Source organism: Sceloporus occidentalis, unplaced genomic scaffold (genome assembly GCF_023333645.1).
Source record: "Sceloporus occidentalis isolate IW3139 unplaced genomic scaffold, rSceOcc1.0.p SCAF_2, whole genome shotgun sequence".
Taxonomy (NCBI): domain Eukaryota; kingdom Metazoa; phylum Chordata; class Lepidosauria; order Squamata; family Phrynosomatidae; genus Sceloporus; species Sceloporus occidentalis.
In genome coordinates, this window is record NW_028316982.1 from 64,374,162 (window position 1) to 64,389,875 (window position 15,714).

At 41.3% G+C, this 15,714-nt stretch overlaps 1 protein-coding gene across 4 annotated transcripts in view; it reads left to right on the forward strand.

Moving 5' to 3' along the window:
* CFAP58 (cilia and flagella associated protein 58) overlaps positions 1 to 15,714 on the forward strand; it is a 119,419-nt gene that overhangs the window by 11,590 nt on the left and 92,115 nt on the right. For all 4 annotated transcript variants that reach the window (XM_089509844.1, XM_089509843.1, XM_089509847.1 and 1 more), the window contains 5 exons: positions 830 to 978; positions 2,428 to 2,584; positions 5,108 to 5,302; positions 11,945 to 12,082; positions 13,863 to 14,022. In XM_089509844.1, the coding sequence (XP_089365970.1) occupies positions 830 to 978; positions 2,428 to 2,584; positions 5,108 to 5,302; positions 11,945 to 12,082; positions 13,863 to 14,022 (799 nt within the window). The remainder of the gene's footprint in view (positions 1 to 829; positions 979 to 2,427; positions 2,585 to 5,107; positions 5,303 to 11,944; positions 12,083 to 13,862; positions 14,023 to 15,714) is intronic.

The following is a 15,714-nucleotide window of genomic DNA, read 5'->3' on the forward strand; positions in this document are numbered from 1 at the left end:
TGAAGCTACAGTATGCCCCAGACCTAAACTAGAGCCCCCAGGCTTGGCTGATGATAACATAAGTCATCACAAGCTGGACATTGGGATACCAGTAAACAAGAAACCAATAAGAGGGTTGTGCACAAGGAAGAGGTCTGGGTACAGAGGACAAATGGCCTCAGACTTTGATACAACATGGACTAGAGACAGATGATGAACAACATCCTACCAATTCTTCCACTGGAAAGCCAAAGAAAAGTAAGATTGAAAGTACCTTGACAGGCTTTCCCTCAAATCCAGACTGTGAGACTCTGGGAAGCTGCTGTAAGAGAGCCGTTACTATGGGGTTGGCATACTATTGGATACCACTTGAAGGCACACAAGTTGGAAACCACCTGAAGGCACACAACAACAAGAACAGAAATGTAAAGAGTGTTGCTAACTTGGGCAGATTTTCTGATAAATATATAAGGGACACGGCTCTTCTTTCCACATTTAATCTCTTTTGAATATAAAAGTCTTGTGGTCAGAACAATATGAGTGCAACTCAGCCTTTTAAAGTGAAAAGCAGGGTTGTAGGATAAAAAAACTTTGGGCAATTATGTGGGAATGTTTGATCATTTATTTTACTATGTTTTAAGCAATATTTATATAGCTGAACAGTAAAGGGGGTTTTGAAAGTGCAAAATGGTAAAACTACAAAAAAGAATTTTCAGATTTCTAGATATGGATAAACTGACATATGAGTGGTACTGCTGACCAAACAAAAGTGAGTACTGGAATAGAAGAATGATGAAACTAAACCTAAAGGAAAGCCGGTTAAAAGTAATGTATTTTCTCTTATTCATAGGAGATTGAAAAGGCCTGGAAAATGGTAGATGCAGCTTATGAGAAAGAACAGAAAGCAAAGGAAACAATCATGTCTCTTAAAGAAGAAATCTTGAACTTGACTAAATTAGTGGAGCAAGGATCTGGCTTATCATTGGGTCAAGAACATAAGTGAGTTGGATCTGGACAAGTTTGTGAGAAATGGTTATCTCATCCTTATTGAGGTTATTTTTTAATTAATACAAATAATATCTTATAAAGGATTATTAACAAAAGTCTACTCAACTGTGACTTAGATTAATGTTTAAACAGCTAGGTTTTAGTACACCCAGAGTAAATGATAAACAGAATGCTCTATGTCACCAGTAAATCTGATGTGATAAAATTGTAGGCATTTGAGAAGGTAGGTACAGAATGTGGACTAATGTAATGGAGAATGTCCTCCATACACACTTTTTTTTTCTTTTTAAGGAGAACCTCTGTTAGCATCTTCATGCTAATTTTGTGCATGTGGACTTTATTTGGATAGAGAAACATTTGATTTTGTTCCTCAGATCCTGAATTGTCATTTGTACATTGTATAATATCCTTATGCCATAGGTTACCTATGCCCAACTACTAAAAAAAGGAGGGACTTGCCTTGAGGCCTATGAGAAAGTAGTAAGGACATGAATAAGTAGGGGAATAATAAGGTGCCTTATACTCAATCAGACCCTGAGTTTGTATACATCAGTGTCGTCAACCCAGACTGGCTCTCCAGGGTTTCAGGCAAGATTCTTTCCTAGCCTTACCTGTATTATCTAGTGGTCTCTCATTTCAAGTGTTAGCTAACCTTGGCTCTGCTTCTGAAACGAATCAACAAGAACAGATGTACATTGGAAGATATAGTGGTATATAATATGATCAGTGAGCATGCTATAGGGCATGATGATTAAAGTTATAATAATATTGGGAAATCTTTGTTTAAATCAGGAACGATACAAAATAATAAATTCTGTTGAGTTATTTATACTGAGCAGATTTTATTGTTTTCTATACTTTCTGATTTAAACACAGATTTCCCAATATTATTACAACTTTAACCATCATGCTCTACAGCATGCTCACTGATCATATTACAACAACCAGTTATTTATACAGTGAGCCCGCGCCACATGTGGGCTCCTTATAGGGGGGTTTCAGCATACGCTGAAGCCACCTGGGAAATGCGTGTGTACCCTGCGCATGCGCATTGCCACGTGACAAGCACGAGCCCCATTATATCCAATGAGGCTCACGAAATCGTGTGTGTGGCCATGGGGTGTGTGCGCGGCCGTGTGGCAAGCATGACCCCCATTGGTTATAATGGGGCTCAAGCTTTTGCGTTATTTGCTTTATGCGGGGTGTGTGTGTGTCCGGAACGGATCCCCCGCGTAAAGCAAGGGCCCACTGTACTATTAAGTGGTTATAGTTCTGCCACAATGGGAGTGTTTTTCATAACTGCAATAGACATGTAATTTAATTGATAGCTTTTCTGGGCCAATGGAAAGAGTCACTTGCAAGCCAGTTATCTTTAACTGCTGTTTTCTACATAATGCTTCATGCTGAGAACACTGTTGATAAGAATTTTCTTCCTTTCAGCATGAGGGAATTGCTAAAGTTTAAGGAGGAAGTAACAAAAGAACGGGACCAGCTATTGGCGGAAGTTGTAAAGTTACGTGAAAATGTAACAAATATGTCAGATCAACAGCAAGAGGCAGAAAAGACAAAATTCGAGGCAGAATCCACCATTGCTCAGGTCTGTGAAACTCCCTAAGCTGCTGTCATTGTTGCTAGAAGATTTCACAACTCTTGTAATTAATTTCTGTGGATGTCACTTGCTGTATCTTTCCCAAACTTTTTTCCAGGCACCTTAGTGGGAGATCATCAACAACAGGGCATCATTAGAAGCATTAATCCCCTCCATCGGATATATTTGTGTGTATGAATAGTTAGGTCTTTATAGGACCTTTCTCCACTTTGTCAAATTGGCATGGACCAGAATATCTATTTTATTATTGATTTTTTTCCCTTTTGCTTTAATTCATGACCACTTCCATCTATCTACATCTGTAACTGAGTGACTCTATACCGTTTAGGTTTCCACTGCATCATTCTAATGTTCCTCATCTCCCTCCCACACCAACTATTATTAGAAAAGCTAATTAGTGCAATTACTAATTTGGAGCCTTTATCTTCCTTATGTTGTATAATGCAGGGCTTCTTATGCTGTCTAATTTGGGGGACTTGGCAAGGTCTCCCCCTCCCCCCTTTGTGACAGAAACAGGCCCATTGTCTACGCCTGCTTCTTTCTTTCCAGAAAACTTGCTATGCTTTGTAGCAAGCACTGATACAGCAATCACCACCTTGAATAGCAACTGTTTAATGATCATATAGCTGTTATATCTACCACTTCTTCATCTGTGTAATCTTTCTCATCCTTTCACATCCTCTTTGTATTAGCCTCTTTTAGGGTTGGGTTAATTATTTGAAATAGAAGTGGTGCAAATATAAGCATCCCTATTTCAGTAGTCACACTAACACAATGTTATTGGAATAGGGAAGAGAACACATGGTCTTAGATATCTCTACACTAGTGCAGAGAGCATGGGAAACAAGCAAGATGAACTTGAACTCCTAGCACAACAAAGCAAATATGATATAATAGGTATCACTGAAACCTGGTGGGATGAGTCTCATGATTGGAATGTAGTAATAGAGGGGTATAACATTTTAAAGAGAAATAGGAAAGAAGGAGGAGAAGCATTATATGTCAGGGCTGTCTATTATGTGAAGAGATCCAGGACTTAAATCCTGGAAAGCAGGTGGAGAGCATCTGGATAAAGGGGAGAGAAATAACAAGGATGTTATTGTGGGAGTTTAGTACAGACCCCCCAAGTCAGACGGAGGAATTGGATGATGCCTTTCTAGAACAGATGACCACACACTCAGAAAGGAGGGGTGTAGTAGTGATGGGGGACTTCAATTATCCTGATATTTGCTGGAAATCAAACTCAGCCAAAACCTCAAGGTCTAGCAAATTCCTCACTTGCCTGGAAGACAATTTCATTGTCCAAAAAGTGGAAGAGGCAACAAGAGGATCTGCTATTTTAGATCTGATCCTAACCAACAGGGATGAACTGGTTAGTGGGGTGCAAGTGGTGGGAACCTTAGGTGGCAGTGACCATGTTCTCTTGGAGTTTGTTATACAGTGGAAAGGAGAAGCCAGCATAGTCAGACACGCATTCTAGATTTTAGGAGAGCTGATTTCAGTAAACTTAGGAAAATACTGAGGGTGATCCCATGGTCAGGAATACTAAAAGAGAAAGGGAGTTCAGGATGGATGGGAGTTTCTCAAAAGGGAAATACTGAAGACACAATTTAAAACAGTTCCAGTGAGGAGGAAAAATGGGAGGTGTCTCAAGAAACCAAGATGGATAACTAAGGAACTTTCAACTGAACTAAGTTTTAAATGAGGCATGTATAAGAAATGGAAAAAAGGGGAAATAACCAAGGAGGAATTCAAACAAATAGCTAGTACATGTAGGGGTCAAAAAGCAAAAGCACAGAAAGAGCTCAAGCTTTCTGGAGAGGTTAAGAACAACAAAAAGGTCTTTTTTGGGTATGTCCATAGCAAAAGGGAGAAAAAGGAAATGGTAGGAAAATGCACTAATTGTAGAACTGGTGTTGTTTAATAAGAGTCTGATGAAAACTCTTAATTGATCATTCCTAACAAATTAACTAAGATTTTAATCAGACTCATTATTAAACAACATCAGTTCTACTACAGTGGGCCCTCCCCTTACGCGGGGATCTGTTCTGGATCTCTCTGCGTAAGGGGAAATCAGCGTATGCTGAATCCCCTGGGCGCATGCCTCATTACGTCTTCCGGAGTGTGCAAGGGGCTTTTCTGGCATGTCTTTCAACGTATGCTGAAAGATGCACATGGCGCACCAGTATAAAATGCAGGTGCACTGTATTAATATGTTTTCCTTAAAGTGTAGGAGAAATAGACAGAATACTGTCCACAGATATGCAAGTCTAGTGAGAGATAAAGGGAATATAGGGATAAAGTCAAGATTTCACACAAGGAATGGAAGAGAAAATCAAGTGATAGAGAACCAGAGAACCTACCAGAGAACAGGTAACCCCTGAGTTCAGCATATAAAATATCCATTGTAAAAGAATTTGAAAACATCTGTCAAATGAGCATATGCCTACTGATGCCATGGACTAAAAGACAAATGGAGTTTTGTCATTTTTCATTTTGTGGCTAATACAGCTCCAACAGGAAATCCAGATGCGTCAGAATGAAGCTTCACGGGATGCTCGAAGAAAAGACAAAATGGAGAGAGAACTGAAACAGCTTCAGATGGAATTGGACAATAAAGCAAGTGATATAAAGACAATGCAGCAGGGCATGAATAGGACCAAAGAGGAGCTCCTGAAGCTTGAACAACTTCTCAAAGAGCAAAAGGTATTATTGTAGGGTCTTAAACAATTTGTCTCAAGAACATGCATGTATAAGCTTTGAGATCAAAATCAGATGCAAACTGCAAAAGAAAGAGTTTCCTTTGTTAATTTGAGACTACAGATGTAATATTGAGGGAAATTACTGGCATTATAGCAGTTTCCTCTGAAAGAACAGAGACAAGGGGTCTTACAGATGGGTCACATGTGTGGGAACACAGTGGTATTGTTTGTTGTAGTTACTATTTCTTTTTTCTGATGTTTTGTACTATTTCTCCCCATTTTCCAAAATACTTTGTTCCTATAAAAAGATTCCCCGCTCGCCCTGATATTATTTGTGGATGTCACTTGTGATGATGTAAACTGGTATGTCTACACACCCTCCTGCCCCTTCTCATTTTGTCTGGATGACTTTCGATTTTAGGAGCAAAATGCTAAAGTGCTTTATAAGTGTATTGAAGAAAGTGTTCTCTCAGCTTCTTTGTCCTTTTGCACCATCTTCTTCATTTCTCAGCACCTTTTTTTCAGATGGGAGGTGAAAAAGGACGGATTACAGCCCTCTTTGAAGTCAGTCCAGCTGTAACAGCTGCTGTGTGGGTGAAACTGCTTCTAACCATTTTATCTGCTTATGCTAAACAGGTTCTGTGAATGCTACTCCCTAGTTTAAATGGATAATCAATAATGCCACATTTATCATGGCAAAAGCCATGGTGGCATAGTGCTTAAATGCTGGCACTGCAGCCAAAATGTCATGAGTTTGATCTTGCAGGGCTCGAGGTTGATTCAGCCTTCCATCCTTTCCTAGGTTGGTAAAATGAGTACCCAGCTTGTTGGGGGCAATTGGCTTACACATTGTAAACAGCTTAGAGTGTGCTCAGCACTATAAAGTGATATAGAAATGTAAGTGCTATTGCTGTTGCTAAAAGCTAAGTTTACTCTGTGTGAGAAGCTTGCACATGACTGATCACATGTAGGCTGATGAAGCTTAAATCAGCATAAACTGACATTTGTGGCATGGGGTCAGCAACCTCCTCAGACTTGTACAATCATATGAACTGACTCACGCTTCTGACAGTGTTCATATCTTGTTGCTATGGCTCACAAGACTATTGTTTTTCACCATTGTTTTTCATAACTTGGTACCAGAAACCAAGAAACCCATGATAAATATTGAAGTTTGCAGGTAAATAGAAAACTAGGCAGCAGTATTTTCTTACTCATTTTTGTTGTGAGCTTAGGTAATAAAAAATGCTGCTAAAGGACTTTAACCAGAAATTGGTCTTACGAGAATAAAGTTGATTTAAAAAAACAAAACACTTTTCTTAGGCCCCATTCCCACTGGGCATATAAACTGACGAATCTCACTGTGAGTCTGGCTTGGCTCGAGTATCCGAGTCATATTCGCATCACATCCATCGTTCCCATTACAAAAGGGAGCAAATGGACTCAGTTTTTCTTGACCCATGTTCTCGTGCCCATTGATATTTCTCCATTGTATTTTGATGTGGACTTTTTTGTTCCCTGTTCCCAATGCCTTTTTGGAACCGTTTTTTTTAAAGCTGTCAATCAAGCACTTAGGCGATTAGACATCACAGTGATGCCAATTTCTTCAATGCATTTTGACATGGGCTATTTTTCTTCCCCATTCCCAAAAAGCAAAAAGGAAATAAAAATAAAAATTATTATTATTATTAAATAAAAATGGTGTTCAGTGGGTCTCCTCACACATCGAGCGGAGGGGGGGAGTTGCAGGGGGGCATAATGTGCTTACTGTGTTTGGAGGTCAGTGTAGCAATTTGCTATGTTCGGACACCCGACAGAGCGCCTAGGCGATCGAAAGCTTAATATTTTTTTAAAAAATAAATTTGTCTACACACGCAATCACCTTACCCTGCTTCCTGCACCACTATGGAAAGGCTACGGGAACAGGGGGAAAAGATGCAGGGATGGTCAGGAAAGAGAACAAAGCTGGTGACACCCCTGGGGCAGTCCTTTGAACATTGCTCCTCCCCTTCTAAAATACTGATTCGGACACCCTGTCGTTCCCATTAATTTGCCCTGGATCCGACACCACAGCTGCAAAAAGAACCGCTTGAAAAGTGGTATCAGTATAACCTGGGTTATCCAATGATGATTCAGGTTTTCGCTAGAGAAATCAACCAAATAAGGATCGGATGCAAATTCAAATGGGAACGATGTCCCTATAATCTGATTCTTAATTCGCTTTATAATCCAGTGGGAATGGCCCTTAGCACTTTTCTGGCTAGGCATTAAATTTGTCTTCTGAGTTTGTTTGTCTTTTTGGTCCATTTCCCCCAATACTGCAAAGCCCTCAGAAGCAATTTTAGTAAACAGCAAAAGAGCTTTGATAATTGTACAGCAATTCTTCATGTAGCAAAGTTCTTTTTAGAATTGTATATGTCATGCAAATTTTGGCGGGTTATACACCGCCATGAAAGTACGGACTGAGTCTGTACAAAATGGCGGCTCCCCTTCCACATGGGGGCCGCCATGACGACGTCACGACTGTGCCGCCTCTATACGGGCCGGTGCGGATGTGACGTCGTCGGTCCGCGCCAGGGCGCTTAGTGCGCCCTTTTCGCGGACCAGGAAGGAGCTCTTGGTTTGCGGCGCCGCTTTGCTTCGCTGGGCACAGCCTTCAGACGGCTGCGCCCAGCAAAGCAATGGAGAAAGGGGCCAAGCGGCCCCTTTCTCCTTCTCCCCGCTGCCGCGGGGTGTCCTTGGGGCTTGAAGCCCCAGGGACACCCCTTTTCAGGCTGCGGGGAAGCGGCGTTTTGCTGCTTCCCCGCAGCCTGAAAAGCGGTGGATCGGGGCCTCAGTGGCTGCCATTCTGACCACTGAGGCCCCGATACACTGGAGGAAGGGGCGGGTACAGCCCGCCCCAAATGGGTGGTCTGTAACCCACCCTTGAGTATTTTATTCTCACCAGTCCCTGGATGAAGCAAGTAGTTACTTTAGTACAGGGGTAGGCAACCTTTTTGAGCCAGGGGCCGGGTTGCTGTCCCTCAGACAACTGGGGGGCCGAAGCCAAAAAATAAATAATTAAATAATTTTTTTAAAAAATTAAATAAATAAATAAACCGGGACAAATGTAGGACAACATTTTCAAATGGTGGACACTTTTTTTTAAAAAGTGGAGGACACGCAAAAAAATTTGCTGATTTTTAAAAAAATGTTAATATAAATGCATGTTTCTGAGGCGTCTATAGACAATTTCCCCCCTTGCCCCTGCGCACGAGAGGCCAAAGGCCCCGGTGACAATCGGCGGCAGGACCGGGCTGGGGCCGGTCCCAAGGCCTCGCCGGGTCGCATCCGGCCCGCGGGCCGCAGGTTGCCTACCCCTGCTTTAGTAGAAGGCTTTGGCAAAATCAATCACAAGTGAAATGTATTTACACATTTAAAAGGAAAACTTGGTTGTTTTGGTGGACAACATTCAGCCTGATGTAGCCTTTTTTTTAACCAGTGTGAGGATCTGTTTACACATTCTGGGTGGTATCTGGGAGCCATTTGTAATGTAGTTCCTTGCAGTCATGGAATACTGCTAATTTGGCTATACTTATATGCTGATCTGCTTCCAAAATGTACTGTACTGTTCATAGTGATTTTATCAGTTTTATTGTACAGTGATGCTTCACTATCCCAATCCCCCCCTCATGTATAATAATAACTTCTTCATTTGAAGATATGTTAGGCAAAATAGAATACTGGAAAGGTTTGTCTGGTGTCTTCTCTGTCAACTTTCCAGCACAAGGTGAAGACCAGCCTTTTGCAACTGTGTTTTAGGTATATTTTGTGTTGATCATTTGAGCTGCTAAGCAATTTTATTTTTCTCTGATACAAAACAAGGTTTTATGCTGCATTTTAATTTTTTTAAGAAACTGTTTCAAATTAGTATTTAGTTTAACACTCTTTGAAAACTGCCCAGCGAACATGAGTAAACAAACATGTAAATTCTGTAGTAATAACAATGATGACAATATCAATCTTGATTTCCTTGTTCCTCTGACTGAAGATGGACTACAGGTGGAAGAAATAACAGTATCTTAGACCCAGAAAGCACAAGAAATTTAAGAGCAATGTGTGATCAGGCCAATGATCTGTTTATGTCCAGCCTCCTGGTTTCCACGGGGGCCAATGAGATTCCTGTGAGACAGCAGCAATCTGAGCTTTCCTACTGCTTGAGATGGGAACTGCTGCTACCTCAGTTGTCAAAGTGCTGCTTCTCCCTCCCTCCGTACTAGCCTTGCCTATCCATCCACTTTTCTCCCTTTTCCCCCTCCCTTCATTCCCCTCGTTCCCCTTCTCTCTCATCTGACTCTATCCCTTCTTTGCCCAGTTACACACTTGCCTCTTTACCTCTTTTCCCTTCCTGGTACCTATCTTGCCTCCTTTAGTTGTCTCAATCTTGGTGGCACCTGCCTTCTGTGGAAAACAGCACTGGCCACAGAAGGTGTTCAGGTACAAATGTCTTCATAAATGCTTAGCTCTGAAGGGTCCTTCCTCAGAGCCAAGCATTGTAGACAGGTTCCCCTGGGAGATTGCCTGTCTGGTTAGCCCTGTATGTTGCAGAACCTGCCATTTTACAGCCTGGCTCCCCTAGGGCTGTATTGCGCCACTTGATCTGATGGAGTTGAGACTGCCATGGTCGCCTTAGTCGATGATCTCTGTCTGGGCATGGACAGGGGGAGCATGTCAGTGCTTTTGGACATCTCAGCGGCCTTCGATACCATCGACCATGGTATCCTTCTGGATCGCCTGAGGGAGTTGGGTATCGGGGGCACTGCTTTGCAGTGGTTCCGTTCCTACCTCTCGGGTAGATTCCAGATGGTGGAGCTGGGGGACTGTTGCTCCGATAAGAGGGCCCTTACATCTGGGGTCCCTCAGGGAGCGATCTTGTCCCCCATGCTATTCAGCATTTACATGAAGCCGCTGGGAGAGATCATCCGGAGACACGGGGCGCGGTGTTATCAGTACGCTGATGACACCCAAATATGTTTCTCTGTGTCTCCGACTGATGCAGTGACTAGGGATGGCATCTCTCCTCTAAATGCCTGTCTGGAGTCGGTAATGGGCTGGATGAGGGAAAACAGACTCAGTTTGAATCCAGAGAAAACGGAAGTACTGGTGATAGGCTCTCCTGGCCCGGGGAAGGAAATTTTTCCACCTGTCCTGAATGGGGTCACGCTCCCTGTGAAGGACTCTGTTCGCAGTCTGGGGGTGCTTCTGGACTCGTCGCTCCACTTTACATCTCAGGTGGATGCGACGGTCAGGAGCACCTGTTATCAGCTTTGGCTGATACGCCAGCTGCGACCCTACCTGGGCCGGGGGGACCTTGAAACCATGGTACACGCTCTGGTAACCTCTCGGTTGGATTTCTGTAACACACTTTACATGGGGCAACCCTTGTACCAAACTCGGAAGCTTCAATTAGTGCAGAATATGGCAGCCAGACTGATCACTGGATGTCCCAGGGCCAGCCATATAACACCTGTTTTGAAAGATCTTCATTGGCTGCCCATTCACTTCCGAGCGCAATACAAGGTGTTGGTTATAACCTATAAAGCCCTAAATGGCTTGGGCCCAGGGTACTTGGAGGACCGCCTCTCCCCATACAATCCGCCCCGCACTCTCAGGTCGGGCGGGAAACATCTTCTAAGAATTCCAGACACACGCTATAGTGTAACTCGGAGGGCATTCTCCATTTCAGCCCCTCAACTCTGGAACACCTTGCCCGACGAGCTTCGTACAGCCACGTCCCTTGATGCTTTTAAAAGGACTCTGAAGACCTTCCTTTTTCACCAGGCTTTTCCCCCATGAGTTCTTTTGTGATCCTTCTCCCCTTCTAGCATTGTACATATGCATTTTCTCTTGTCAGCTATGTGTATTGGGGTTTTTATGATGTTTTAACTGTTTTTATATTGTATATGTGGGGGGTTGGAGGGGGTTTTGTCGTTTTATATTGTTTTTATATATCTTGTATACCGCTGTGATCATTGAGGAATAGCGGTATAGAAATAAATTTATTATTATTATTATTATTATTATTATTATTATTATTATCTGTCACTTGAGGCAGATGGGCTAGCCCTGCTATGCAACATCCACAAACAAGAGATAAAGATCACTCCTAGTGTTGTTTCTAAGCAGTTGGCTTAGAAGCATGCTATAGAGTAGTGATGGTCATTGATAGCCTTATATTCTAGATATTTGTCTAATCCTCTTTTAAAGCCATCTCTGTTGGTAGCCATCACCATACCTTGTAATAGTAAATTCTCTACTGCCTGGGATCCTTTAGGTGAATATACTAGGAAATAAACTTGAGACCCTTCTGCCACTGAACACTTATTTTACAAATTGTTCCTTATTATTTAGTGAAATTCATAGCACCTTCTTACTGCTCCTGATTAAAGCCATTTGGTGCTCCTGCTGATTTGCAGTGATTACAGGAAGCATTGATGTCCACTGTAAATGCCAAATCACAAACAGATATTAAAATATAATGTTACTATGATAATCAGAACAGTATGTGAAGAAAAGTTGGAAAATATTGAGTTGCTACTGGGTTTTCTGAGTCAGTTCAGTAATCTGATTACAAACAAATCTTCTGCTTTGTGTGACAATCTCATAGATCGTGAATGAAAGAGTCTCAAAGGATCTAGACCAATGTATAGCAAAAAATGCCAAGCTCCAACAAGAGAATGAACAGCACACCTTGACTGTTGAACAACTCACACAAGAAAATCAGCAGAAGACCACAGAGCTGAGAGTAAGTTGAAAGTGACATAAAATATAACCCAGGTTCAGAAACAGTATTGTTGTTTATTGCTGCTTATAATTATTGATTTATATATAGGAGTTTGACATTTCAAATATTTGAATGTTTGATCTTTTCGCACTAGTGGAAACTTCCCATGAAACAAGTAACAACTGCTTTCAGGTATTTTTGTGAAAGCAAGAATAAGAGTTAAATCTCTCCCAAGGGCTGCTGTTTATGCAACAAAATGCGTATTAATTGCATTCATTAATATTTAATGACATATGTTGTTTGGCTCTGACTATATACTTATGGGAAATGATAACATAACTCTTTTCACACGTGGTGTTTTCCACAAAAAAGCTACTCTTTCAGTTACCATCCTCTGTCTGTTCTGTAAATTGTTGTTTTTCCATACCTTTTGTTACATCCTAGAGCTGCCTGTCTATTAAAAGGTAGATCAATCTATCCATAAGATGAAAGTCACTTTGCAAACTTAAGATATTGCCATTGTTCATTTATTGTATCTAACCTTCTCTGTTCAAGGAGTACAGGAAGCCTTAAGTTAAAGAAGATGAGAAACAAATAGTTTATTGAGTTTATTGAGTACAGTTCATTCTGTTAAATAGAGTAAGTTATTTGCTAATGAAATATTCTGCTTTAAGGGGCTGGGCTGGTTAAAAAAATAAAAATAAATTATTGGATTTATAAGAAAGGGTTTATCTCATTCTGATGTAGTATATAGGTCTAGGTTCTTGCAAAACCAGATAATTTTGCTTGAGGTTGGCTAACAAATTAGTCTAAAAGGCTGAAGTTTTGGCAGTAAAGTCTGCTTCATGAATTTCATGAAATACATGATAGACTTGTAGTAAAAAGGTTGGACCACACTTTATTAGTCTTTACGTTGTGATGTTATGAGTATCTACTGAGATGTAAATCCCATGAGTTCAGTGAAACTTAATTCCAGGTCTCTATATATAGAGAGAGCCAGCGTGATTCTGGAGATCGGGATTTGAATTCCTGCCCAGCCATGGAAACCCACTCAGTGACCATCACATTCTCTCAGCCTCAGAGAAAGGCCAAAGGCAAACCTCTTCTGAATGCATTTTGTCAAGAAAACCCTATGATAGTTTCATCTTAGGGTTGCCATAAGTCAGAAATGACTTGAAGGCACACAACAAAAACAAATACCGGTGCATAGGCTTGCATTGTAAGAGGTCAAAGGAAGTGGTGGTTTCTGTTGCAATTGCTTAACATAGCTGTTTGTCTTGAATATTGTGTACTACTAACTAGCTGCAGATCTGTCTTTTTATTCACTTTTCCTTTTCACATTATCCTCCACCGCCATCCCTGTATCTCTTCCATTCGTCAGGATGGGAAAAGAAGTAATTATATGTTATAAGCAATTAATCTATAATTTGGGGGGGGGGGGGGTAATGCAGCCACCCAATCTTCCACAGTCGGTCACCCCTATTGTGGAAGAAGATAGCCACCTTAGTTGTCTTTCAGTAAATGTCAGCCAGCTGTAATGACCAATAGTTTCTCAGTACCAATAAGTTTATTTGTACAAAGGGAATGAAAATAAGACTGGGGAGACAAAGAGGATGGAAATATAACTGGCACTCTGCCAAACCGTACAGCTTCTGCATATGCTTGAAATTGTATTTTACAATTAGAAATAACAATTGCTATTATTCTTTTATTTTACCTGATACAGTACATGAAATCTGAGTGAGGAAAGGAGTTGATATGTTTTTGTTGTGTCCTCATCCCTATTCCTTATTTCCCCTAGTTACGAGAAGATGAGGTTTCTCAGATGCGTCAAGAGATTGCAAAGCTTACCAAAATGAGAGAGGTTATGCAGCGCAAATTACGTGTTGTAGAAGAGCACAAAACACAGGCAGAACATGAAAGGGATACTCTTAAAAACCAGATAAATGGGCTTGAAAAAGGTAAGATAATTGTTTCTTGGAAAATTCTTTTTGTTCTGAAACTTTTCTGTTCCCTAGGGTCACTTGAAAGTGCTGAAAATGACTGAGACTCACCAATCACAAAAGTGGGGTGGTTACAGGAATGTACAGATGGGGGGGAAATCCCCCCATAGGGATTCTGCCCCCCCCCCCAACATTTTTCTTCACTCCTTGAATTTCTATCATTGCAGCAACGTCAAACTTCAATTGAGCATTTAGAAATAGAATTGGTGCATCCATGGAAAGGAACAGACCTTTTTGTTATCATGCGAGTGTGAACATAGCAAATATAAGAGTTCTAGATACGTATGGTTTTCAGTGACTCACTCTCTGTAATGCTAGAAATTTGAGGATTTGGTAGAAAATAGCACATCTCATATACGCATTTACATACATTTCCAAGACACTTAATTCAGCATAGTCATAATAATCATTTCAGAGAGTATTTCTAATTCTGACTGTTCTGAGAGCATGCCTGTTTTTTTCAGTGAATTGGCATTTCAGTCAGAGCGTTGTAAGTTCAAAGCTCAGTTCTGAGGACTAGTTTAGTGTTGGTTGTTGTTGTTTGCCTTCAAGTTGTTTCTGACTTATGGCGACCCTAAGGAGACCCTATCATGAGGTTTTCTTGGCAGGTTTTGTTCAGAGGAGGTTTGCCTTTGTCTTCCTCTGAGGCTGAGAATATGTGACTTATCTTTCATGGCCAAGTTGGGAATCGAACCCTGGTCTCTACAGTTGTAGTCCAATACTCAAACCACTTTTTGGCTCTGTTGCCACAAGTTTAACAGACTCATAGCTGGTGCAGTCTGACAGCTTTTATAGCTAATACAGTTTAGTGTAGCCAATTTAACTGGTTCTTCAGAAGAATTGCTCCTCACATTGTTTTGTGATTCCTTTGTTTAATTATGTATGCCACTAGTATGCTACACTATCAGAATGTTTTGTAGTGTTGTGCCACATAGGGGTGAAGCAGATGTTTATGAAGGAGCAGTCGCTGGCTGCTCCAACCACGATCGGGCCAGGACTGTGGCTACCGCACAGCCCACTCCCAAAGCACACTGCTGCTGCAGTCCCAGGCTGCACAGGCCAGGAGTTGATCCAAACTGACTCCTTTTTGGGAGTCAGTTTGGCCCAGAGCGTGGCCTTGATGTGGCTTCAGGTTTCCTTGGGAGCGTGTGTCATATGAACACCATGCCCTCAAAGTAGCTTGAAGCAGCCTTATTTGGCCCATGTGTTTTGGGTCCTTGAAATAAAACTTGTTTGATTGCTCCTCACGCAAGACTAGTTTGAGAGGTCCATATTACAAAACAAATATGTGGCTTGAGTGTGTTTGTTTGAAGAGAACCTTATAAATTGATTGAATACATTTCTCAATTCCAGTCCCTGCCTATATTTCCATATTTATCTGTCATCATTTACAGTCCAACATATGTCATCATTGCCTCTATTTCTTATGTTCAGTCTGTGGCTTTTGTTGCACAACCCACACATAAGACAGAGGTTTTAGTAGACTTGGGGAAACACATAGTTTGGAGAAGTACTAAAAATAGAAAGAAAGTGGGAAATAACTCAAAACATCCCACTGAGTATTGAGGATGCTCACTCATATTGCAGTGCTCACTGACAGTTTGAAGTAGGGATGTAGAGAATTGCGCCTGAGGAAGAATGAAGTATTCA